This window comes from Amphiprion ocellaris, chromosome 5, assembly GCF_022539595.1.
Source record: "Amphiprion ocellaris isolate individual 3 ecotype Okinawa chromosome 5, ASM2253959v1, whole genome shotgun sequence".
Taxonomy (NCBI): Eukaryota; Metazoa; Chordata; class Actinopteri; family Pomacentridae; genus Amphiprion; species Amphiprion ocellaris.
Window position 1 is genome coordinate 17,639,661 of NC_072770.1, and position 26,052 is coordinate 17,665,712.

Below are 26,052 nucleotides of genomic sequence, written 5' to 3' on the forward strand. Positions count from 1 at the left end.
AGTGCAGATGAGCAATAATTACACAACAGTGTTATGTCATTAATGGAAAAAGGCCCAGCGAGACTGGATGTGCTCTACATACCAAAGAGTCCACTAAATGGGAAAAATCCAGTACAGCAGTGCAGAAGTGAGTCAGAAAGAGTTTAAATGATATTAATGTGTCAAGTTAAGGTCGATTAAAGTAATTTGGTAACGTAGAGGGAAGTGCAGTTAGAATAAACGTCAAGGAAACAGGAACTCAGCAGGTTCTGTCTGCTGGGATGTTGACATGCACCACATGAAGTCAGCTCCAGCGGTAATCTTGTAGAAGTGACAGATTAGTATTTACGACATTAAATGTCTAGCATGCATACACACATGCACACCCATCCACCTCCTCACGCACAAACATTAATGTAGCATGCACGCTCATTGGCACACACTCACACAAATTCAGTACATCCTTAAAGTAGCAAAGCAATCTGTGCATGTCAGGAATACTGAGAGATAGCTATGATTGACAGGCAAATCGTTCCTACTGAAGTACCCATTTGACAGAGAAAAGCGCCAAATGCAAGAGTTAAAAGCCAGCTACAGAAATCGTCTCAGTATACTTCATATGAAAGCAAACTTGAGTATTTTGCGTGCCTTTGAGAAGCTAAAGCGTCTGAGGTGAAATGTGTAGCAAAATATCAGGCCTTTTATTTTTTCTAAAATGAAGAAACTTAATGCTCTTTGCACAAACCTGGGTGCCAGTCGTGAGCTTGCCTCTTTGAGGTCCAGGGCTCATTCGAATGTCAGCTCCATAGTACATTATAATTCCACCCCAGATCTTGAGGAATGACACAGTTCCAAAGCTGCACTCGCTCCACCGCACAGCTCAGTGAGGGAGGGAAAAAGGGGGGTAATAAAATCTCCTCGCTTTTTTGTTCAAGAGACATTGTAATTTAACCGTTGGTAGCAGGCTGTGGCAATTGGCTTTAATAATGGTCTCTACACTCTAATTTGTATAGGGATTTGGCTGGACCCGCCTTGTCTCACAGGCTCTTAATGCGACTGTGCCATCAGGTCTCGATGCTGAGAGAAGGGGAGGATGTGCCTGGAAGTACCGAGTTCAGGAGAGGGGAGATATATATAAATATATAAAGGGATGGAAGGAGAGCTGGAGAGGGGAAAGTCTCCCACAGCAGGAGGTGGTGATGAAAGGGAGAGATACTAAAGTGTGCTTTGCCATTTCCTGTTCCTCATAATATCACATAATGTTGGTGTAATTAACCCCAGGAAATGTGGCTTCATTAGTCTCAGTCTGGGTGTTAAAATGAAGTGTGAACTAATTGGTCAAGTATACACGACGGCAGACATTAATAAAGGCGTCGTTTGGAGACGTAAGCAGGTGCAGAGGTAGAAATGACTCCAAAAGCTTCAGAAAAATATGTTTTGGATTATTTGATGTTACATAAAACATAAAGTTGGCAACATTGCTCTTACAACAGAACCAGGTGGAAATGCAGCACAATAAAGAAGTCTGACCCTGAAGAAAGGTATTGTGTGTGATCTCTGTTTCCTCATTTGTATGCTCTGAACCTCAGCACATAGCCTTTAGACCCCATGGGTTCTAGCAAGTTTTCTTTCTGCTTTCATCTGCATCACAAAAAGAGGATTTTTTTCTCGTGAAAAATACTGATCAAGCCTTATCTGTTTGAAACATGTAATCCACCGGGGAAAGCCGGACTTGTAGCCATTAGGCACCGTCCTCTGTGCCTTGACTCTCCGCCGTCTCAGCCTTTGTAGCAAAAGGCCGCAGCAAAGCTTGTTTCCATTCAGCTGGGAGAGCTGGTCAAAGCCGCGAGATCAAGCAGCTCCCAGCAGCTTTTTTTTTTCTGGCTGAGAAATACTTGAGTTGTCTATACAGTTTTTGGAAGATGGCGTAGAAAAATTCTCTGCAGAACAAGATCTTATGTTTTCCCTGGTTTCCAGCAGGTTTGACAGCATTTTTGAGGAAAAGTTTGAAAATTTGGAAATGGTATGTCTTAAATTGGGTAGAAAATAGTAGTTTCTCACTGGAGACAGGCTGCCATTTTTATGCTTGTTTGTTTCCTTCTTTGCTGCTTTCTCTCTTTGCACATGCTCTTGCACAAACCATCTGCCATACAGGCCCTGTGTGACTTTACTTCAAGAGCGCTTAGTGGCTGTCTTCATCAGCTCAAGATCTGCTGCAGAAAAACAGCTTTAATTGGTACTGAGGGGGAAGAGCAGCAGAAGGGGCTGCACGCTTCATGACATTTTAGAGAAAATACTCGCGAATGATCAAGAATTGTATTCAACCCAGCTTTTCCTTGGCATTGGCAATGCAAAGACACATCTTGCATTTTCCCTATTGTGCAATAAAACACATAAATGCTTACATTAATAAGTATGGCACTCTTTAAATAAACACATGTTCCCATTAGCACCAATAAGAAAAGCTGTGAATCAACACCCTCTAAGCAATGGCTCTCAGGTTGCATGCAAGTAAATCAACTTGTCCTGCTAAAATTGCAAACTACAATATTTCACACTGGCCTGTCAATACCACTGAGCCTTGAATTTACCCTACTAAGCATAGTGCTCTGCAGCTAAAAGATTGAAACAGCAAATGTCAGAGCGCCATTGAGCTACGTCCACGATCTTGCAGTACACGGCTAAAGGAAAACCCTACAGAGTGCAGCCAACAGTGCAGTCCGAGCCTTTCCAGCAGGCAATTACGCCATTTCACCGAGGCCACTAGAACAGCTTCACTACAATTAGGCTGACAAAAATGGCTTTGCTGACACATTAGAGGAAACCAGGATGCCCCCCCCCCCCTTCTTTGCACTGTCAGGTTTCTACACTGTTTGTGTTGTTTCAGAAGGGCTTTGAGACATTAGCTTCTGTTGTTGCTCTAGCTTTGGAGACATTTTGCAGCCCATTAGCTGCTCTTTCAGCCCCAGCCGCTACTCAAAACCAGTGGAAAAGAAGAAGGGGAGGGTAGCGGGGAGGGAGACTGTACACAGAGCATTCCAACTGATGCATCTGCCACAGATGTGGTAACTTTTCATGTGCAACATTAGAAAATAAAGCTACAGTCAAAAGTCCGGCTTGACATTTGGGAAATAGGCTTGTTTGCTTTCTTTCCCAGATTTAGAGGATAACATTGATGACACCCCCATCCGATATTGTTCAAAAATACATATTTAACTTTATGGTGTTGTTCTCTGTTGTCTGGTTTAATGAATAATGGATATGAACAGTGTAACTTCAGAAGGCTTTTTTTTGGTCATCTGCTCTGAAACTAATGTAAAGACAAGTACATAAGTGTGCAATTTGTGACATCACATTTATTTTGGAAGCAAAGCCAGTCCAATAAGCAACTTAAACAAGTGAGATATGCACTGTTTCATCTTTCAGCACACATACTGTACAATGAAATGGGCTTTAGGGTAGGAAGTAGGAGAGATCTTAATCTTAAACACAATTCATATATTCAAAGATCTTGATTCTTCAGCTAGAGGTGAAAAAAATAATTTGCTTTTAAGAATGTTTAACAATAAAAGGAGTAATTTTAGCTTCAGTGAAAAACAAAATAAATGAACATCTCTGTCTGTATACCAATCAGTCTATGTATAAATCAACTGTTCATTCAGTCAGTTTCACACTTGTCGGGTGTATTGGAGAAGGGGTCCTGGCTAAGAGTTGCATGAGGGTAAAGGCATCGTCTCCCCTTGATACACATCAGATAAAGAAATCAAGTGAATTAACTTTTTAGGTAAACTGATGAACACCAGTAAGATGCAATACTTGAACAAACAGTAACCTCTTGAAATTAGTTAATAAAATGATACAAATTCTGTGCAGTCGGTAAGTGTATTATGAAATTTGGGATGGTCTTCAGGGAAGCAGGCGCACCGTGTTGAGGTTTAAGGTCTAAGTGGTGAGCCAGCACTAAGTTGTCTGGCCTCACTGGAAAAAAAAAAACAATTATTGCATGGTAATCTTTTAGTATATTGTTATTCAAGTGGTCTGAGAGGAAACTAGACTCCTGGGCCATTTTAGCTTGACAATCTTTGCTTGTTTGAAGCATCTACTCGTGTTGTGGGAGGGAGAGGGGAGGAGAGCTGTATATATTAAAATTCTGGCTTTTTTTTCTAGCCTTTTATGAATTTCTGCCTACTTCAGCTTTAAACAACTGGCTGTTTGCATGTCACTCACAGCATGCTCCATTAAAGGAGGCTGTTATGAGCTTCTGAGGGAGCACTGCAACATGGCAGTGTATGTAATTCATGTAAGTAAAACATCCTATGAGACAATTTTCTTATTGCTATTGACAAAATGCCTGTCACCGATACATATCATTTAATCACTCAGGGCTACTGTGGGGAGATACAGCCTTATTAATTTGACAGAAAATAGATTTATATGGTATACAAGATGTTAAGTTGTACTCTCTTCTATAAATGGTTAATGCCTTGAGCAGAAAACAACCGACAACCAGCAGGGATGAGATAAAAATCTGTGGTCAGAATATATTCAAGGCAAATGCAAGTGCACTGTGAAGACAGAGTTAAGGTGGTTTCCAGTGCAGTTGATGGGGTTGAACAATTTGCGCGGCTGGCAGAAAAACCATAATCAATCTGGAGATTATAGATAAGGGCACTAAAACCAGCCAAGCACAGCGTTTTCTCTTATCGCAATTACACCTTGCCCTCCCGCCGCAGGTACAGCCAATTAAGCTGGGAGAGGATGCGCCAGCAGCTACTTCATGTTGAGGAGGCCTATCGGACGACTCCAAACACACCCCATCACTGCTGAAGGAGCAGAGACAGCTTGTTACGCCCAGGAAGACACAAGGAAGAAGTCGAACACGTATGTATGGCTGTGCACTGCAGGCATACAGTTTGTTGTATGTTTATGTTCTTCCAATGACACAAAAATTGAATAGCATCAAGCATCTCTAAAGTATGCTCTAGTGAATTACAAGCATTCTACCTGAATGCTTCCTGCTGACTGCCTACTTAAAGGCACCAAGGGCAAACAGACCTTGCCCCGACACTGCCTCGTCTCATCCTCTCATTTGCTTTTTAATCCATTCATCTCCTCTTTTTCTGCCTTTCATTGTGGAATATTATTCACATTATGCAACTATTCAGCAGCACAAAAAAGGAAAGTACTTGTGAAGGGGGGGAAGAGAGAACTCATGCATGTGTTTTAATGTGAGAGCGGCACGGCGGTTAGAAAGGCAGAGACGAGGTCAAAATCAAGGATAACACTACCAATGAAAACAAATCTTTGCCGACTGTGACTTCTTACTCCCTGCTTTGGGTTCAAGCCTAACCAGATTGAAAAAAGCACCACACTGTTGCTAGCTTTGCAATGAAAAATTGATCACGCAGACTTTTCAGTGCAGGTATCATTGTCTCTACCAGCAAATGGAGGTTAACCAGGCACACAAAAATAAACCTCTGGAGCTTGATCCGAACCACAACTTTACACTCCTCTCTCCCTCTGTCACTTTGAGGTTTCAAACACCAGACACACAGCATGGGGTGTTTTGTCTATGCCGTGTGACGCCACCACACCAATTTGGCTCCACAGTTTTGCCCCAAAGCATCATCCTCCATGGGGCAGACAGCAAGTTCAGCAGGATCGCTTTCTGTGTCATCTGTACTATGCTGATAGACTGATGGTGACATGAATAGCGGGAATATCTATAAGCAAACAAAAGCAGTGTTGTAGAGGAAGAGTGGCTGACATTTAAACTATCAAAAAACAGATGTCTGACTAAAGCACACACACACACACACACACACACACACACATGCAAAATAAAGATATAAACAAAGCCAGTGCTGCAGATGGACTCTCTCTTTCAACTTGTTTGATGAAGCGATTAAAGTGTTCCTCTAAGCACAGAAAGCCATTAATAACAGCACAACAGACAGAAGTCAATTTCAAAATAAAATGAGACAGTGCTACAGCGGAGGAATCCATCTACTCTCTTTTACGCTACATGGGGATGTGTTCCACTAAAGCTGGAAAGAAGCAGTGCAAAAAAGACACTCATCAGCTCCTTATTGAATACTATTGGAGTCAAAAGGGGGTAAATTGATGAAGTAGGGCAAGGCAAAAAGCGTGCAGAGAAAATATGCTGAATTCAAATTCTGATTGGCCACATGGGTGTGTGGATGCTGCTTTCATAATTGACTTCGCTTGATGTTTCTCTCCTCATTTCAACATTTGCTGTGACATGCAATGTGATGGCGAGGAAAATGGCTTCCTGGTGATGCAAATGATGTTTGTGGCTCGGCTCTCCCCCACTGAGACGAACATCTGAGAATGGTTCCTTCCACATCAAGACAAACAGCCAGTGCGCTGACGCTGGCGGAGTCCATGCACAGATGGCTTTAAATCAAGGCAGTGTGCGGCTGCGGTACTTACCACGTTCGCTGGACAGGCTGGTATCTGTCAACCGAGAGAAGAAGAGGAGAGAGGGGGAGAAAAAGGGCAAAAGGGAGAAAAGAGAAGAAGATGATGATTAGAACGTAATAGGTTTCAGTAAAAGTGACACTGCAATACTAAAGTCACCGTTAAACAAGAGAACAAAACAGATCAATTTCTAAGGATTAATGGAAAGTCACATGCAATAGCCGGACAGTGACATATACAGAACGTGAGGACGCTATTGGAGAAAATTTGCTGTCACAACTGCCTAGTCTCTCACATTTGTCTCTGTCTATTATCCAGGCAGCACCATTTAACCAGAATACAGTTTGTTTTCTCTCTTATACTTCTTGTCGTTGCCTCAAGCAGTGGGATTTATCATTATCTTCAAACGCTCGATGTGATGTCTATATTGCTCTTGTGCTCGTTCAATGAAACACAGGAGAATTGCAGGATATTGCATATGCACATTGCACACACTTATGTACATCGTCGTGGGCGGTATTTATTCAGACCTTGGCACCACAGCTGGGTGACAGAGAGAGAAGAGGCAGCCGTGGAGGCTCTTGACGTCTTTCCCTCGGTTGCCTGCCCTTCTCATGTCCTCTAGCGGAGTTGCTTAGCGAGATTTGATCAGAAGCAATCTCCACGGCGCGACTTTGCATTTATTGCTTACATTTTTTTAATCTAGAAAGCCTTAGAGCTGACAAAAACACGGGAAAATACTAACTCTGGTCAGATTTATTTGGTTTCTGAACTCTAGGTTTCATCCTACTCTATCACGAATCCTGTTATTAAAATATTTTAAATAAAAGCATTGGGGAAGGTGTGCTCTCTAAGGAGTAGTTTTACTTTCAGAACATAATATCAGAATATCAGAACATAAGGTTGAATTTTAGTCACTTAACAAGAAATGTTCCTAGTTTATGCCACACTGCTGCTACTATTGAGACTGAAATGGATGAATCTGCCTGAATTTAGTTATCTCTGACTTTAACTAGTTCGTGGCTTTGATTTAAATGCCTCGACACCTATTGAATGGGTTACCATGAAATCTGATGCATATATTTAAATTCCCCTGAGGATGATCTGTAATAACTTCTTTTACTTGCAAAGCTTATGACACTAATGACATGCGTGATGTGCGGTAAGATGAAACACTTCCTCGAACGATGACACCAAATGAAATGGGAACATGCAACATATGGGATTTGGGAAAAAGCTTCCTATCCATCATGTAATTTTCTCTGGAAACCTGCCATGAAGAGTGTCTCACAGTTAAACTAAACCAGCTGTTGGAAGGAGCTATGCTCAATGTCTGCCTTTGTTAAATGTGTCACATTTTGTGCATTTTTTTTTGGTTCAAATTTTGAAATAAACTTGAAAATTTGCTAAAAAAGCCATGTAACTTAAGCATATGGAATAAAATCTATACTTTTGGTAGTTCAATCATCAGATTGTTCCACTGTTCAGTTATCTGTTAGTTTGTTTTACTGTTGTGTTCAGTGGAGGCTGGTCTGAAATGGATTTTATGCTAAATTATTAAAATTTTAATCTAAACTGCATCCCCCAATTGAATAAAAGTCTTTACCAAACAGATTAAGTTCCACAGATTTCTCTTCAAACATGCTTTATATTTCAGCGTGTATTTTTATTTTCTCACTTTTCTAGTGTGGTTACGACACACACTTCTGAGATCAATGGCAGCTTCTGGTCTTTTTGCATGTGGCTGCTGTGATCAAAATGCAAAGATTCCCACTCACGTCTTACCACAAATCCATTCAAGTTTATCTTAAAATCTCTGCAACTTTTTGAGTTGTTTACAAAAAACAAACAAATCACTATCTAAATGAGTTTTCCTTGTAGACAGTCTGACTGTCTCCATTCCCCTTCTCCATGTAGAACGGCACCCCCACTCCATCCCAACACAACTTTGCTTCGCACATGTTCAATTATTCATCTCCCTCTGTCAAGAATTCAGCCTTGCTAGCACTTGCCAGTATCCCCCACAAATTGGCAGGCAGGCTCATATTTGGCATATGGTGCAGAGCAGTGCTGCTTTTCCTTCCCCTCTTCAGCTGGCATGCTAGCACTCCCGAGGAGCACAGAAACACACACACATGCACAGTCACAAATATACCAATGATCCGCCATGTCTGTCAGGTTTGAAGAAACCCCCCACCACCACCACCCTCCCCCATCGGGCTGCTGAGCATTTGCCTACAACCTCTTTGCAACAGGTTTAAAGCTTTTTTTCAGCAACAGCACAGTAGCACTGTACAAACTGTGACAGCCAAACCATCCACAGTCAGCTGCTCAAAATACCTCAGAAAAGTCTGGTTTCTTTCTGGTGACTGCGGTATGTTTTCTATTAGTGGCCTTGCACACCTACATAAGTGTTTCTTATTAGATCCTTTTTCAGGGTTAAACTGGATGGTGGGTTACTGAGGTCATCAAACTGTGCACCTTGAAGATACAACACAGTTAACAGGACAGTGAAGCAGATATCAGACACTGCATTCACCGCCAAACTGTCCTGAGAGAAGCTCTAACCAGGCAGATTAACTCAAATCCCTTTGGAGAATCAATCACCTCAGTGTCATCCATGTCGGCTTTGTGTAGGAGGAACACATTTCGACATGCTATGGGGGAAATAACACTAGTAAATGTGTATTTACAGAACTGGACATTGGACAATCAAAACTAACAATAACAGACTGAAAACAGCTTCCTCCCACAGGCTGCTAATTGCACAACCCCATTCCCAAAAAAAATCAAGACAAGACTGAGGACACTGGTTGTCCCATCACCCCCACACCCTGCAATAAGCAATAACTGCTCATTTATTTTACTAGGTACAATGCAATCCTGCTGCCTCACAGTGCAGTTTTACCTTTATTCTTGTTCTTCACACAGTGCATTCTTATTTTTGAATTCAATTGTATCTTTATTCTATTTTTTGTAATGACTTTGTGCTCTTTTCTTGTATCATGCTGCGAATTCAAAGAGCTGCTACACTGCCTTTTGTTGTTGTTCAGCAATGTCAGTGAAGATCTATTCTATATATTCTATTCTATTTTAGGCTTATTTAAAATACCTGAATTCTATTTAGCTGCTTCTGTTTCTTGGTCATGTGCTGTTACTATGCTTTTACTGTTCCTGTGCTTTTCTTCCACATAAAGCCACAACGTCTCCAGTGAAAAGCGGCAGAGAAACATAGCCTGTGTGCTTGCGTTATTTTTAACATTTCACTCTATGACCTGCTTAGTTTGTGCATTTAGCTGGTTAAGAGCACACTACCCTGCTCCGCATACTTACTTACACAAGCTGCAATACAATCTTTGGTATAATCACAGCGAATCACAAATATATCAGGAGGAGGTAAAGGTGTCAGCTAATTAACACTCGCTGTGCCAGCTGACTGCTGACTTGCATCAATTAGCTTGATGTTTTCACGGGTTTAAAATGTCAGACTGAACATCAAGATTAATGTAGTCAACTGTTATCATCTGCCTGCTGGCGTTTTATTTTTAGATCTTTGTCTTTAAAAAGATTCTTTTTGTCACACGCAATTACGTCCGATTGCTGGCGGCACCAATTAAATACAAGCCTCACTATGGAGTATGAAACAATCGGCCATGTCAACCGCAAATACCCGTCAGTTTCACAATTTAAATTGTGTTTTGCCGTCTCTGATAGTTAGCTAGTTCACTCCCTGAAGGCAGAAAACAAAGTCTTGTGCTATTGCCAGCTAAACTGACACACAGAACATTTACTAGTGCTGTATAGCAGTTTTAATTTTCATGCTGACTTTAACAGGATACTGAGACAGATAAATAAATACCACGTAAAGCCTTAAACATACTTTTATTCTCTCACAGATATGTGATCCATCTCAGTGATGAGTTTGTGCTGATATCGTCGTGTTTGCCTTCAAGTGAAATAGATTGAAAATTCTTATCCACATTCCACATTCTTGTCTAGTCCACATTCATTTTCTTTCTTTTAAATTCATCTAAGACATTCTGACTGGTTCTTTATGAAGTCGACTGCTGCTGTGAAAAGCGATGGTCAAAGCAAGTGATGATGCAGACTCCCACCTATTCCAAAACTCACCCTAAAGGTCAGAGCTACTCATTTTCTTCATCAAAGACATGAAGAAAACATTTTGAGGTTTCATTAAGGCAGCATTGGAAGTTTGATAACCTTCCTCTTTGCACTTGTCCAGAGATGTGGAGTTGTTATGGTTAATATGTCTGGTGCTTCTGCTTTATATTCACACATTCACCCTGACACACACACACACACACACACACACACACACACACACACGTATATAAGGTTTTTCAAAAAGCTGTACGCCTTGAAGACATGCACTAACACATGCTGAAAGACAGTCAAAGTGTTCACCACATCTAAACAATGTGCAAACTCACACTCACATCGTGTCACCCATCATGTGAGCCAGTGTGGATTGATGTGAGCGCGTCTGTTTGCATGCAGATGCGTCCTCATGCCAAATCTTCTTGTTGCCCTTGTGATGACTAATAACCACTGAGCCTTTTCAGCTAATAAATAATACATTTAAGAGTCTAATCAAATTGAACAAATGAGTATGTCTAGAAAACTATTAATCAGAGCGCAAACGTGTATTTACAAATATGACACTGGCACAAACAATCAATTATTCATAAAGTGAATGCTGGGTAAGTGGGCTTCTTCCCGGGTGAGACGCTGCCATAATTGGAGTGGGACTACAGGAGTGCTGGCTGGTGTGTGAGTGTGTGTGTGTGTGTGTGTGTGTGTATAGATGCGGGTACACGTGTGCCTATGTGTGTCTGTGTGTTAACACGCACAGACACACACACAAACACTTCTCCCCATACGCCAAAGTTCCCCCAAACACGACAAGAGCAGGCAGAGTCGGCTCATTACTGCCTAATGAGTTGTCTGATTAGTGCTGAATATAAAAGCCTTATTGTCAAGCGCTGTATGTTTATTTTGATTAATTATTGCACTGAAGTGACTGAATGGAAGCACAACGACATGGAGCATTAACGTTTTGTGGTAATAGGGCCCTTGTGGAGAGTGCAATCGTATATTCAACCCTCAATGTAACACATAAAGCACGGCCGCTGCCTAAAGAGGTTTTATTGTAGACTAACAGATATGTAGTGTTATACTGCATTCACTGCTTTTATGATACCCAGCCTTCAAGTCTGACTCTGCAGATACAGACCCAGTAATAATAAGAAGCCTCTCTCTAGACAGGTGGCCGACACCACAGAGGGCTAGTCGTATGTGCTTGTGCTCAACATTTGTTCACAAAATAATGAGAAAATTACTATAATAAACAATCTGACAAATGCCACTTGTTCTACTAGATGTATATGCATGTGTGTGAGATTAGCATGTTTGTATCCTTGACTGGAAGCTGCACTAATCAATACTTGTAACTGTGAATAAAATGAAGTTGGTTGTGACCTCCCTATAAAGAATCACCTCTTGAATCTGCAGTTTCCCCTCAGCTTTAGTCAACCTACAGTTGACTGTTTTAGTTGTTCAGGCCACAAAATCCTTGTTTTGGTTCCCTTTTTTGTGCTGTCATCATTTGAGCAGCAGGGTTTGGCGACAGAAAATCTCTAATAAACCCAAATGCTCACTACCTGCCCAGCACACAGACAAGCAAAGTTAACAAACATAATCACGAGACAGAAATAAACATGACGTGAAACTATTTCTGATATTGCTCTGTCGGCTGGATGTTTGCTCACATCTTCGCCATATCAACTTTTTAGGGTACTGTTTAAGAAGTTTTAAGAACAAGTTTATTCACTTTACTGGCAAAACACATAAAAAAACGAATATACTTGTTTAATATAGTTGCTTTTAAGCATAATATATCATTATATACAGTTACATTATTTGGTAAATACCGTTGACAAGTTCATATAAATAGCATTTTAAAAGCACTGCTAGTTGAAGATGGAGCTAATTTCAGCTGCTCCACATACTGTTAGGGTGAAAAATCTCCAACAGTTAATCATATTTATTGGGTGTTCATGTGTTCTGTTTGGAAAATGTTAATATTCAGTGTAACAAATTTCTCTGACTGTTAAATATAGAAAAAAAGCAAAAATTTTCCCTTTGAACTGTACTTGGGTAGACGTTACAACAATGTTAAGTGATAATACTGAAAGAAACTACATGTCATTTAGAGTTGTTCTATTTTGCCACTGCTACTGGGAATGTGATAGATGCTAAAAATTCAAGTGCTGATTGTGAGAAAAAGAAGGCATACTTTTAAAGGTTGGAGCTGTGGGGCCCCAGACACGAAAACAAACTTGTCCTGCGGTGAGCCATGACTCTCTCTTGGCCGGCACGAAACCACATGTTGAGAGTTTAGACTGGCATTACAGATCAACAGAATGTTTGTGGAGTGCCATTGTTTGTCATTCAAACACGGAAATGCTTTTGGAGCTTTGGTGACCACATCTACTTCCCTCTTATGATATTTGGCAGGCTGGCCATATCTGAGTGTACTCTGCTGCAGAATATGGGATGATTAATGATAGGAGCTAGCGTGCCAAGAGATATATGACTTTCTCTCCTGACAGCCCTGATGTAAATTAAAAGTGTCATTGTCAGCTTTGACTGCACTCTTCTGCTTGATTGTGAAAGTTTAGTGTAGTTCACATTCATGCAGTTAATATGAAATCATCGACAAACAGTGCATGAAAACACGGCTGAAGCAGAAAGCTTTTCAGTGTTTCTTCTTTAATGTGCAGATCTTAACATGTAGATTTTTATTGAGCCACTGGCCAAATGCAGGTAGAGAAACAGATGAAGGCCAAAATGTCATCAATGCTAGAATATTTGATTCTGCTTGTGAATAAGTTCTATTTTCTCTCCCATAATCTGTCTCTTTCTCTCTCTCTGCAACCCGCCCGTCCGTGAGCAGAATGCTATCGGTGTTGTCAGAGCAAGGACTGCACTGCTTGACCTGTTCCTCTGTACACGCTTTAAATTAAAGGTAATGGGGGTACTTTTGGAGACTGCTGTTTCACACACCCAACTGCCAATACACTGCAATCACTAAAGGCCCCTTTTCTTTGGCGATAAGCATTGCTTACGTGCACTGCATTCAAAACTACAAGGCTGAACTAAGGGACGCATTGATGTTAACTGAGCGAACTGAACTTTCTGATTTAATACGTCCTGACGACACCACCTTAGTTACAGACAAACACCGAGTCTGGGTGTGATTTCAACCTGGAAAAAACATCTAGCACACATCCACACATCGCTGACGACGTGTCTGCACAAATCTTATCTGCCATATCGTCTACAAGAAAAAGCACAAAAGAGAATGACAAGTTGATTTGTTTTTCTCCAGAGATGCTAAATGTTCTCCATCACAGATCCTGTCAGGAGCTCATCCACTAAGTCACCCAGTTAAGCATGAGCTAAGACACAAGGCTGGACTGACTCAAACAAAGGTGTCAATCCTGACAAACGCCTTGACAACATGCAAATTCCAGATAATCAAACAGGTGGTGGTTACTTGGTAGTTTTTCTGACTATGACATGTAAACTAGAGATGTGAGGATTAGTTGACGTAGTGTTTGGTCTGCTATTCAGAAAACGTTTGCTTTTCCGTTTCACTTTCAAAAACTGTCAATTGCAACAGCTCGTATTCAGGAAAACAAAATATAGTAACTCAATAAAATCAATAGTGGGAACACTAACAAGATAAAAAAATACAATTCTGCCTTTATTCATCCTTCACATACTGCAATTATCATCAAACAGCAAATGGAGAAGAATACATTTTCATGTTTTTACATATCCTATTTTTGTGAAATGTGCAACCTCATAACCCGGTGAAATTTTCCACTTTTCCTGTGTTTAATGAACAGACAGTTTCAAAGGCGCTGCGTCTGTCCTCTCATTTCTCTTTACAAGGTCAAGTCACTATACAATAATTGTCCAAGTGAGCCCCAGAGCAGTGTCTACAATAATGTATGCTGCATATCATTACACCCTAAATATCAAATGGATCTGGCTTATACCGAGCTATTTGTACTTTCTCTCAGCTAACAATAAAACACTTTCCCTGGAGGATAAACGCATTTAATGGGGTGACTCAACCTTAATGTTAACGCACTGTAGGTAGCAACCAATTAATTGTTGTAGCCCAGTGGGTGGTTTCAATTTTGCATGTAAACATCTCGTGTGTAAGGACATTTGGCATTTGTGGGTGCACACTGGCATGCATTTATTTTCTGCACTCAAAGTGTACATATTTGTCAGGTCAAAGCCAGCAATTTCAGCTCCTGCCTGATGATTAAATCCAAATGAATATGCATGTGCAACGCTCATAAACACCGAACCGCCATGAATCACAATGCCTAAGTTGCATTTTTTTTCTCTGAATGCAGCCTCCCAACACGTAGAGGCAGACAAATTGGCAAAAAAAAAAGAGGGGGCGGGAGAGGAGGTGGGCGGTGGCTCCCTGCTGTGATGAACTGGTGCTGACACAGCCAGATGTTTAGTTAAAATGCAGAGCCCCGATGTGGGATGGAGGGAGGAGTTGACATGCGCTTTGGGGGCTTTAGGCAGCCAAGTGCTCTCCTGTAGCCACCTTGTATCTCTGTAGGCACAGAGCGTGTGTGCTTTATCTCCAATGATTTGCATTCAGCTGAGTGTGCACGTTTATGTGTATATGTGTGTGTGTGTGTGTGTGTGTGTGTGTGTGTGTGTGTGTGTGTGTGTGTGCAATCACCTGTCAATTCAGAGTAATTGTAAAGATAATCAGCTGCATGTGCATGTCCGTGCATGTGAAGGGTGGTGCATTTGCCATATGTCTGAACCAAGGTCTCCTGTCGCAGTTTCCTCTTTGCACTGTGTCAAAGCTGGAGGGCAATAGACTGCACAGGCCCACACGGAGACGAACGTAGCTCAGGCACACACTTACACACACTGCTGACTCAATGCTTCCACTAGCATGCAGAGTCTGACGCTGCTGTTTGGTAGAGAGCAATACCCCGATGGCAGAGCTTCTGCAAATATAATGAAGTAAGAGGCGGCGTTGAAGAAGCAATCAGCCACATTTTGTTGATGCGATCACATTACCAACCGACGGCCTCAACAGCCTGTTGTCATCATCATCGCTACTATCATCATCTTCATCAGCATCGTCTCTGTTGTCGTTTCCTTGCTTGGCTCATTTGGGCCTGCTGTAGTAAGCCATGTTGGAGCCAATGACAGAATGACAATGGCATTAACCGTGCTCTAAAATAACTTGCACTGAAAGCTGCAGAAAACCAGCAGGTGGCGAGTGATGGGCTATAGGACATGCAATCCTCACTTTCTTTCTCCCTCTCATTTTCTACAGCTCTACTCTCTGTCCCCCTGTCTTCCTCTACTGAAACTAATCTCATTTCCGAGTAGCCTGAATTAAATAAATGTCTGTCATTAAGACCAGTGAAGGATGGCGGAGGGCCTGGGGAGATCAAGAGTCGGGTAGGCTGGGGAGGACAGAAGGTGCTTAGTTACACCCTGTAGATCCACAGAGTCTGGGAGGAGATGATGAGAGTGAAAGAGAGACAGAGACACTGAGGCTACATCCACACTAACGCATTTTCATTTTCAAACAGCATTTTAAGACAAAAACAACATCAGTCTAGACGTGCTATTTTCCTTTTAGGCTTTTAAAAACTCCTCCTGTCTGAACTGTCTGAAAATGCACATTACATGAATACATCCATGTACACTGCAATAAACAGGAAGTAGAGAGTTGTTTGTTGAGTTTTACTAAAGAAAATACTGTGATGGAATAAGAGTAATGGCAGAAAGTAAAACCAGGAATTTTTTATTCATTATCCATGTTGAGTTAACTACTGGTAGTCAAGGCTGATGCCTTTGTTTTCTACCAGAAAAGGGTCAACGGGCCACCATGACAGAGACTTCTGTAACGGTTATTGGCTTCTGGGCAGTGTTCATGTGCAAGAAGTAAGCTCAGTTAGACCTATAGCTGCATAACATATCTTCATATGGGAAACACTTGTCAAAGAGTTTTCTTTTTAATGTTTATTGCCCATTCTTGATGCTTTGGAAATATTTTTCATATAATAGTCATGCCAAAAAGCATTATTGTACAAGACTGCCTGTCCAGAGTAAGATACAGTCCTATAGCAACATTTACAAAAGTCTCTGTTTTAGGTGAAACTAGTCATAAACAGAGAAAAAGTTACGCATTTACAACAAACAGATGGAAGTGTGAACGCAGTGTAAAGAATCACCTTCACAGCCTTCATGTCGTTTTTTTCTCACCTCTCCCCCTTTTGCAACATGTCGTGCCTATAGGAAAAAATCTAAGAAAAAGAAAAAAATAAGCAAAAACAGGAGCTAATCTGTTATGACGAGGAGAAACTACACCTCTGTAGCAGCTAGAAGTCTCTTTCCATTTTGTCTTTGTCAGCTTATTACCTCCCACTTCCCCCCGACTCATCTCACTGCAACCCCACTTAACCATTAAGCCAACAAAGAGCACCGCTGTCTGTGCACCAAGCAACCAACCCACCCCTCACTTCCCCTGGCTTCTATTGACAACCAGCAGCTAACGGGGTACTGTGAAGTATTTACATCCACCTGGGACTCATCCTTGCAGTCATATCTGTCCAATGTGTGACTATTAGGAGGCAGCTAAAGGCTGCCATCAATCCCTTAGGTGTCTATTTGATGATCCCCACATGGGAATACTTTACCATGAGTCTTAGCTAACCTGCCATGCTATTTTAACAATCTCCCTTGGGTCTGTTAGAGCTCGATTTTGTGTCTGCTGAGGAAGGTGTACTATATGTTATGAAATGCGACATGTAGACACTGCCTCATCAGAGTCCTTGCAGTGCAGTCTGACATAGGTTGTTTGGCTCTGACTCGCAAGTAAAATGTGTGAAGCAGTTACTTACTAAAACACGAAGTACTACAATGAGTAATAAGAGGAGATGGAGTCTGACTTTAGCTGGACTCAACATTTTATGACAGTTTAGAGCCTTTGATCTTAATACCAGAGAACAAAGTCTGTGAGTTGCTTACTGTGTCCTTAACCCTTTGATGCGCAGTGTGAGTCAGGAGATACCCATTTGGGTCACTTTTGACTCATGTTGCGCGTCAATGGGTTAAAGAAGAATTTCGGTTTGTTTCATAGTGATAAATTTCTCAATGGGGTGGCAATTACGTCATGTTAAATTTGCACTCTTTGCCCCTGAAATTTAGGAAAACTGTTTGGCAGAGGGTGCAATTAGCTCTCCAAAGAAAGATTTTTACCATCATTCATTTTAAATGTCTGTTTGCGAGTCAAACTCAAAGTAAACAGAGAAACAGCTGTTTTTCTAAAAACCAGCTGGTCTTGGTCTTTTCTTCCAGCTGATTTTGCATAGCCAGTACGGCAATGTTTATCAAAGCTGCACATTCATTAGCTGTAGTTCTACAGTTGGGATGATTCTCATCCATGAACACATGGAGATTTTCGAAGTTTGGCGTCAGTAGGTCTCACTATTTGCTGCAATAGTTTATTCTCGTCAGTTGGCTGCTTAGCGGTGAGCACAGGAACACCATCAGTTCACCAAGGTATATTATCTTTAGCAATATCCTGTTGTCTCCCAGGATGTCCAGTTGTTTGCCTCTGCCTCCATCTGTAGAGTGAAATTTAACCTCATGCATATGAACAAATGGGTGTGTGCATATTAATTTGCTGGTTATTAGGTCAGCAAGTATCCCTGGATGTGGATCCCTAATGCATTCAGCAAAACGTCCGTTCCAGGCAGCTAATTTCTGTGTTTAACTTCGGTCAGATGATTCATGATTCGTGTGAGAATCAGCTCTCTTTGGAAAGCTACAGGGAACTCATGCTAATTGCCCCCGCTAAATGTTGTTCACAAGCTGTTCGGTGGGGCTCCTCATTTCGCTGAATCTCTACAACAGAGATGAAGGATGCAAAGTTAGCATGACACTTAGAATCACAATAGTCACATTAACACGAAATACGGCAGGTTGGAATAAAACGGAATACTCTTTTAAATGGATGTGGCATTTAGGAGGTGCATGGGCTCAGTTTTTATATTGGAAACCAATGTCTTCCCTCTCTCCCTAAAGCTTTGATTTAGAGGCTGCTGCTGGATAACAAAGACCACAGAACCTTCCAGCTGACCCTGAGCGCTGATTTGCTTCCTGGAGACATCAAAAGAGCATGAACGACTCAGAGACTCACTACAACTGGTTGCTAAACTGGTCTATTGAAAGGAGTGGTGAGAGCATTTTGACAGGTGGAGACACAAAAACAGCTGTCGCCAAGCTTTTTTAAGGGAGAAAGTGAAGTCAGATTCTGAAATTGCGGCATCACATAACCAATACTTTGTCACGCTGACATCTCTATGCTTCTAAAATGTCAATGGCCCCTAAATGTCATGGTTTTATAAATGCAGCATTGTCATTGATGCTGTGTTCACCAAACTGAATATTTAGCTTTTTGGTAACGGACACCTCGGATACCTTGTACTGGGTTTGAAACTTTTAATTTGTGCATCTTAACTGCAAACATAGAACACATTTTCATGCTGACATAATTTAAATATGAGTGCCGTTTCTACACAAATCCATCGTGTAGAAGCATTTATTTATTGACTTCTCCATGTAACAGTTTACTGCTTTTCTCAAAAGATGTGAGCTAACACATAAAACACAAACACAGCTTTAATTGGGTGTCTGTTCTTACATGTTTCAAGTGTCTACATTGATTTCTGTTGTGTGTTCACTACACTGTCTTTGGTTATAGTTCAAGAAAAATGGTAGGAAACAAGCGAGCCTGAGAGAGCAGGTCAACATAAGAGGTGATGAGCTTAGTTCTGGAAACTGAGACAGTGAGAAGGTCAAACAGAGCACTTAGATACGTGAAGTCACTAAGTAGACAGAGAGCACATTTCAAACCTCTTGTGAAGGACTAAGGTAGCACTTAGCGGCATTTGCTCTTTAGCACTTTCTGTGGCCTGTCCACATGTTTCAAGCATGTGTATTTTTGTATGTGTGTGTGTCTGGAGGCAAACCTGTGTGAGTATGGAGGTGTTTTATAGCTAATATGTTAGCTATAAATACTCTATTTGAGAGTATTACCCTACCTTTGGGTTTAAAGGGCAGAGCACTCAATAACACAGCATATACCACTCTAATATACTATAGTATACCTAATCTGACTTCACCTAACATAATATTATTGCTCTGTCTACAGTTGCATGTGGGATAATTTGATGAATTCCAAATTCATATCGCGCTGTACCAAGACATTGCTCTAAAAGCATTAAGTGCTTCTTAATGTGTGAGACAGTTCCCTTAGTGTCTTTTACTTCTGCTATAAATAGAGCTTTAAAGGTGGGTATGAAGCGCATATAGCAGGAGCTCCTGTTGACATAAATTGTATTAAAACAAGTTGCAAGACTGCTCTGCTGCATGAGCTTCACAAGTTCCCAGTTATGTCTTTGTGCTACTTCTTTCTCCAAATAGTGGAGATAATTTGGTACAACATGAGCTGAAGCTTAGCTCAAGAATGTCAGTTATCTAGTTGGGTTTAAATTCCTCTCCTGGGATTAAGCTCCTCTCCTGAAAAACTATCCCAAAGACAGACATCTCTGTTAAAAATAAATAAATAAATAAATTAATTAATTAATTACATATTTTTAATTCCTTTTCCATAAAAATAACCCATTAATGACTTAAAATTAGCAACATGTAACTCTACGACCCTGTAAGTCCATTAAGTTTCCATGTCTTTCTACAACCAACACTCACCTACACACCAGCTCATCTGTAACTCTCCTCAAACACAGTGAAACTACTCTACACTATACAATGGCAAGTTGTGATATTGGGGTAATTGATGAAGAACAATAATGTTGCGGAAAGTCCCACCACAAAACTGGACACGACTGTTTCCCTAAGCTAGTTACACATGAAATCCTGGAAGTCTAAATTTGTGTTGTTGAGATAATCATTAGTATGCTGTATTTTCAAGGCAGGAACATTCAGCCATCCACCTGACTGTTTATTTTGCTTAAGATATGTCTTCATGCATATGAAAAAAACATCAAAAGGATATAGATAACAAGGTTCATTGTCACTGCATGGGACCTTTAAGTGCAAGACACAACCACTCCCATCAAGTTGTCTAGGGTATTGTGGATGTATGCATACATGATAGCCTACATATTATTTACTACACCTAAAGGCTTGGCTCTTAATTTATTAACACATTAGGTGAGTGGCACTCAACAGCTCACCTATGCATTTTTCTGTCTTTTGCTTTCAGCCTTCATTTTCCTCTATTTTTTAATCTTCTGTTTCCCTTTGCTCTCAGTGACTTAGTCATGTTCCATATGTGTACTATTTGCATTTTTATGAGATGACAATTGACTTGAATGACAAACACAATAAAAGCACAATGCAATCATGCCCTCTAATAAAGCCCACGTAGGGAGCAGATGGTTGCATTTGTATGTCACGCTGTCATTTGTCTGCATAACCTCAGTGAGAGGAGCTTTTCAATAAAACCACCCTCTGTGGAGCAAATACAACTGTGCTGTATTATGTGTGGCAGTAAAGCAGTAAAATTCCATCACCTCTCCTATTCAGTCTTGTGCCGTACCAATAAAGTACAATCTGATCTATTCCAACACAACTAGCAAAAACCAGTCCAATGTTTTGCCATTTGGAAAAACACAGTTGTCATCATGCAGCTCTAGAGTGACACTGGCACACGCTCAGATACAGATCTAAAAGTCCTACTTTCCATTTGATACACATCTTTATCTGATGCACACCACGTAGCGCTGGTGCACTGTTCTTCTGGCCCTCAAGAGGATTTGTTGGGAAAATCCAACTTTTGCTTTCTTCTGTGTGTTCAGGCAGGACAACAAAGATAGAAAGCACCCAAGTGAATAAGTTTGTCTGCTCCCATGTCTATTCACTTCTGCTGTTCTACATTTCAGAAAGCACTGAGCAGACTGCAGCATGGAGGCACTGCTGAATATTGCAGAGCTTCTTCAGTGGCTACAAGTGTCAAACTCCTTATTTATACTTAAAAGTTGGAGTCTAGACAACTTTAATCAAATGACATTTTGAGTCTGGGGCTGAATTAGCAGTTGTGCAGGGTCATGTATTTTCTTTAGATTGCTGGCTACTTGTACACAGGCATTTATGTATCAACATAGGACAAACTAAGGCAGACAAACAACAGCTCCAGCCCATCTAATAACGGAGGGGCTTATCAGCCGCCTCTGCCTCCTCTAATTTTCATCAGTTTTGACAAGCCCATTAAATGAATCTGGGCCCAAAAATAAACATGTTTGTGTTGAGCTGAAGTGACAGGCAGTGATCACACCTCCCAATGTTGGGGAGAGAGATACGACAACTTTTAATTAAAAATGCGGCCCCCGTGCACAACAGCCTGGACATGATAAACAGGACTTCTCCCTCCAGCACAGAGACTCGTGCTAGGATAGTAGGACAGAGTGTAATTCAAGACACGACACATTACTGGTGTTGATGATCATTAACACAGAAGCTGGAATATTCTGGAAGATTTGTGATGTGAGTGCTTGGAGATGGCTTACAAAGCAATCCATCCTCTAATCCTGAAGTAATAGTGATGAGTTTCATTATCCTACTCCTTGAGTGTATTATTTGTGTAATTACAAGGACTGAATTCACAATAGGAGGATAGTGAATTTACAACAAGAGTTTTACTTTCACTCTCACATCCACACACCTATCATCAAGCATGAAAGGCAGAACTGTTATCTTTTTGCCACCATTTTGTAACATGCCACATCTGGAGTCTTGCAGTATGTTATCTTAAACAGGCCCTGTGGGAAGCATTCTTCAAATTCAAATAAAATGGACAGAGCAGCCTTTTGAATCCTCTGTGGACTATCTGGGACAATACAGCTTCAGCAAAGGCAATGTCAGCACTCAAGTCCATTGACGGCCAACACCTATTTTTCTCAAGATGACATCTTTATCGGCAGGCATTGTCATCCACTGGAAAAACACAGAGAGACCATCCGCCTGTCAGCGGCACAAAAATCAGTTTCCATGACAACGCCTGTCTCCAAACTTCCAAGTCATTTCTGTCACAGAGGCTGACATAAGGTGAGCTATCATTACTTTTTTTCCCCATCTCCATCTTGCTTCTGCTGCTTTTAGTTCAACTTATTTGCCTCCTGTTGAGTTGTCTTGTACTATTACTGCCCCCATCATTTTTCTCAAGATTTGTCTCCTCCTCTCTCTCATTTTCCTTTCTTTGATACCTATTTATTTCTCAAAGCTACACCCCTGGGTTAAGATAGGAAACATAAGTGAAGAGATAGAGAAACTGAAATTCAACTGAGTACAAGTTAAATTTTTATTTATTTTTTTTCCCAAAGCCATGAAGCAGGTTCACGACTTGAGATTTTGCCTCTGCATTGCTGTGTGAGTAATGACTACAGTCTTTGTTATGCAGTGGGTTTCTTCAGCACTGTACTGGACATGCTCTGCACTTTGCATCCCTGAGATGTTTTGAAGAGGTCTATAAGATCATTTCTTTGTATCTGTTTGCCAGCGGTGCCGTCTACTCGCCAAAGATGTGTAGCAGAAACATGATACCTGGAAAGTGTGAAAAGATATGAAGAAGAAGGAGGTGAGTTGGAGGGGTGGGGCAGAGAGGGAGTTGAAGGTCCTTAGGCAAATATTCTGTTATTTTTTTCTTTATCCTTATTTGCCCTGCTCTGAGTAAATGTCAGACTGTGCCAGGAGCTGGCAGGAACAGCTTATTATAAAAATCTGAACCTGAAGCATCTTGCCCCGTCTACGCCAAAATACACCAAAAGCAAAATGTAGGGAATAATCTGGTGTCTAGTATCTATCCTGCACCTTAAGTGTCTGGCTGCAGTTGAGTTCATTCAAAACGACAATCCACATGATCATGAGCATGACAGAGGTCGATGCCCAGAACCACACCTGCAATTACAGTACTTGTGTCTTATACGAAGAAATGAATCATTACCACTGCAGCATGAAAGAACATAATCTGGCTCGCTCCCAGCAATTCCCCTATGGGGACTGATTTGTGATCGCATCTGAAGATAGACTTAGCTTTCAATCAACAATGCAGCTTTCAGCTTTCAGGCCACCCTGCTGAAAGGCTTGAGGGATACAAGAGATCAATAGAGATAAATTAATTACTACGCTACCAAATGGGAATTCTGTGTGGCCAGAGTTACTGAAACACAAAACTACATGGCAGGCCACATAAATGATACTGAGGCCAGCATCTGCAGTACTCTAAACAGAGTCTGAGGGGGGTCTTGGAGTTGCCATTTGCTGCACCACTGACATTAAGAAATACCCACTGGTTTGACGCAGAGGAGCAGCTGGTTTCATGAGAGACATAAGCAAAGTGTTTTAGCAGCTTGGTTACTGCAGCCAATCGAGCAAAAAATGATGCCAGTTTGCCAAGGAGGTTAGAGTCTCATTAAAGTGAATGCAACTCATGCAAATTCATGATATGAAAGCAATTAAGACAAGAGGTAAGTGAGCTGAAAACAAGAGAAGAAAGGGCAGATATGATGAGCTGCTATAGCACTTATCGCCACCATCCTCTCCCCATCAGCTTGTTCCACAGTGAGTCCACAGCAGCGCCTGGCTGCAAGCATATTTCCTCCTGGCATGCTCATCTATAAAGAGTAGCAGTGTGCTGGCTGCCCAGCCTGCCTGGGGGCTACATTTGCTACAACACTAATATCATAGAGGCAACCAATGAATTCCTAAAGAGTACAATCAAGGAAGAAACAACCCCTGCCGCTGACATCGCCCTGGCACTTGCCTCCCTTCCTACTACTTACACAAGCAATATTCCAAGTTGTTGTTTTGCTTCCATCAAATTTTCCATTAAAAGTGACATTTCATCTAAATCAAGCCCTTGGGGTGAGAACCCAGACAAAAACTAAAGGGAGGTGAGTGATGGGGGAATTCTCACGTACAGTTACACGCACAAGAGTTTGTGCACACAGGCCCGTGTGTACACCTGCAGCACCTAACGGACTCCATAATCATGGAGAGCCCTATTACTTGCAGCCATCAGAGCAACATCAAAGCAATTACATGTGTCTCCATATTCAGTGTGGTCATTAAAGCAAACAGCGTGATCATTTATCTGAGATGTAAAAACATCACAGCTTTCTCTCCCGCTCTAAATCCACATATGCTTCCAGCCTCACAGCGCTGAAATGAAATTCACAACTATCCTAAAGCAAGGTGTGCGTGTGTGTGAAGAAAACTGTTGTGGGATGGGATGTGAGACAGTACAGGGGGGCTCTGGGTGACTTCAATGGGGCTCAAAAGACATGTGAAATAGGCTCCAGCATGCACTCACTGCATATGAATCATTGTTCACTTGTCATATTGCCAGTGGAGCGAGAGACTGAGAGAGACACCAAAGAAGAGAGGAAATGAGTGCAGGCAAGGAGGTGGGGGAATAGAATGAGTAACGGCTCTTGGCCAAACACTCCTCTTTTAGGAGGATTGAGTCTGGGAAATATTTGTTCCCTCAGGCATCCATTCGCACAGTTCACAGGGACTTATCGAGGTCCCTGGTCTTTTACCAGTGGAGAACAGCCTGAATGCTCCTGGAGACTCCATCGCGTTTTCCACCAGAAATGAAAAACTAAGACATAATATCAATACTGTGCAGATAGCCACACACTTCAGAAAAGTGAAAAGCAGTCTTGCCTTGAAGCTCTGCAGCTGCATTTAAGTGGCAGTCCCGGCAGAATCTGAGCAACTGATGAAACAGTTAAGTAAAGTGGTCACTGCACTCTCCAGGGAAAGAAAAATGATATCTTCAAAAATGTAACTTTGTGGCAATCAGCTTGACTCAGTTTTGTCAATCTGTTTTTCTTGTTTCTTTTCAGCATGCCCTGGACAAAAGACTGGAAAGCATTCTGAACATGTCGCTGATTTATCACGGTTGAAGTTTAGCAGTCTGACATTCCCCAAATGACACATCTGTGAATTGTGAGAGGAAACATAAGGGAAATGCAAGCAGAACATTTTACCACCACATAGGGGGGGGGGGGGGGAAGACAACTACAACCTGGATTTATTCGTTTTTGGCCAGTTGCAGTCAGTGGAATAAGCTATAAATGAGACCTGGAACAAAACCTTTTAAAGCACGTGCTAACAGTTGCATCAACATCCAGCTGTCACAGAGCGACATAAGCATTCATTGAATGTTAGCCTACTACTGAGCTGGGCTACAAAATTACATTCATTCATGATTATTTGGATCAATTTTGAGATAAAAAAAAATAATTTTGATCATTATTAATCGATTTCAGGACCACTATATTTCTACTGCAACTTTGCAATTCAAACTTTCACTTTCATGTTATGCCACATTCTGGCATATTTACAAGTGCTTGCATCAAAATAAGACTGATTCTTATTCACAGTACAACTCACAAGAGCACAATATAAGCAAAATTGCACCAAAACCTTTTACCCAGAGCGGCATCCCATGTCAAT

The 26,052-nt window shown here is 41.3% G+C and overlaps 1 protein-coding gene across 3 annotated transcripts in view; it reads right to left on the minus strand.

The window, feature by feature from the left end:
• cdh4 (cadherin 4, type 1, R-cadherin (retinal)) overlaps positions 1-26,052 on the minus strand; it is a 223,535-nt gene that overhangs the window by 129,619 nt on the left and 67,864 nt on the right. For 2 of the 3 annotated variants that reach the window (XM_035955916.2, XM_023287477.3), the window contains exon 3: positions 6,433-6,456. The exons of the other annotated variant lie outside the window; for it this stretch is intronic. In XM_035955916.2, the coding sequence (XP_035811809.2) occupies positions 6,433-6,456 (24 nt within the window). The remainder of the gene's footprint in view (positions 1-6,432; positions 6,457-26,052) is intronic. 3 annotated transcript variants of the gene reach the window in all.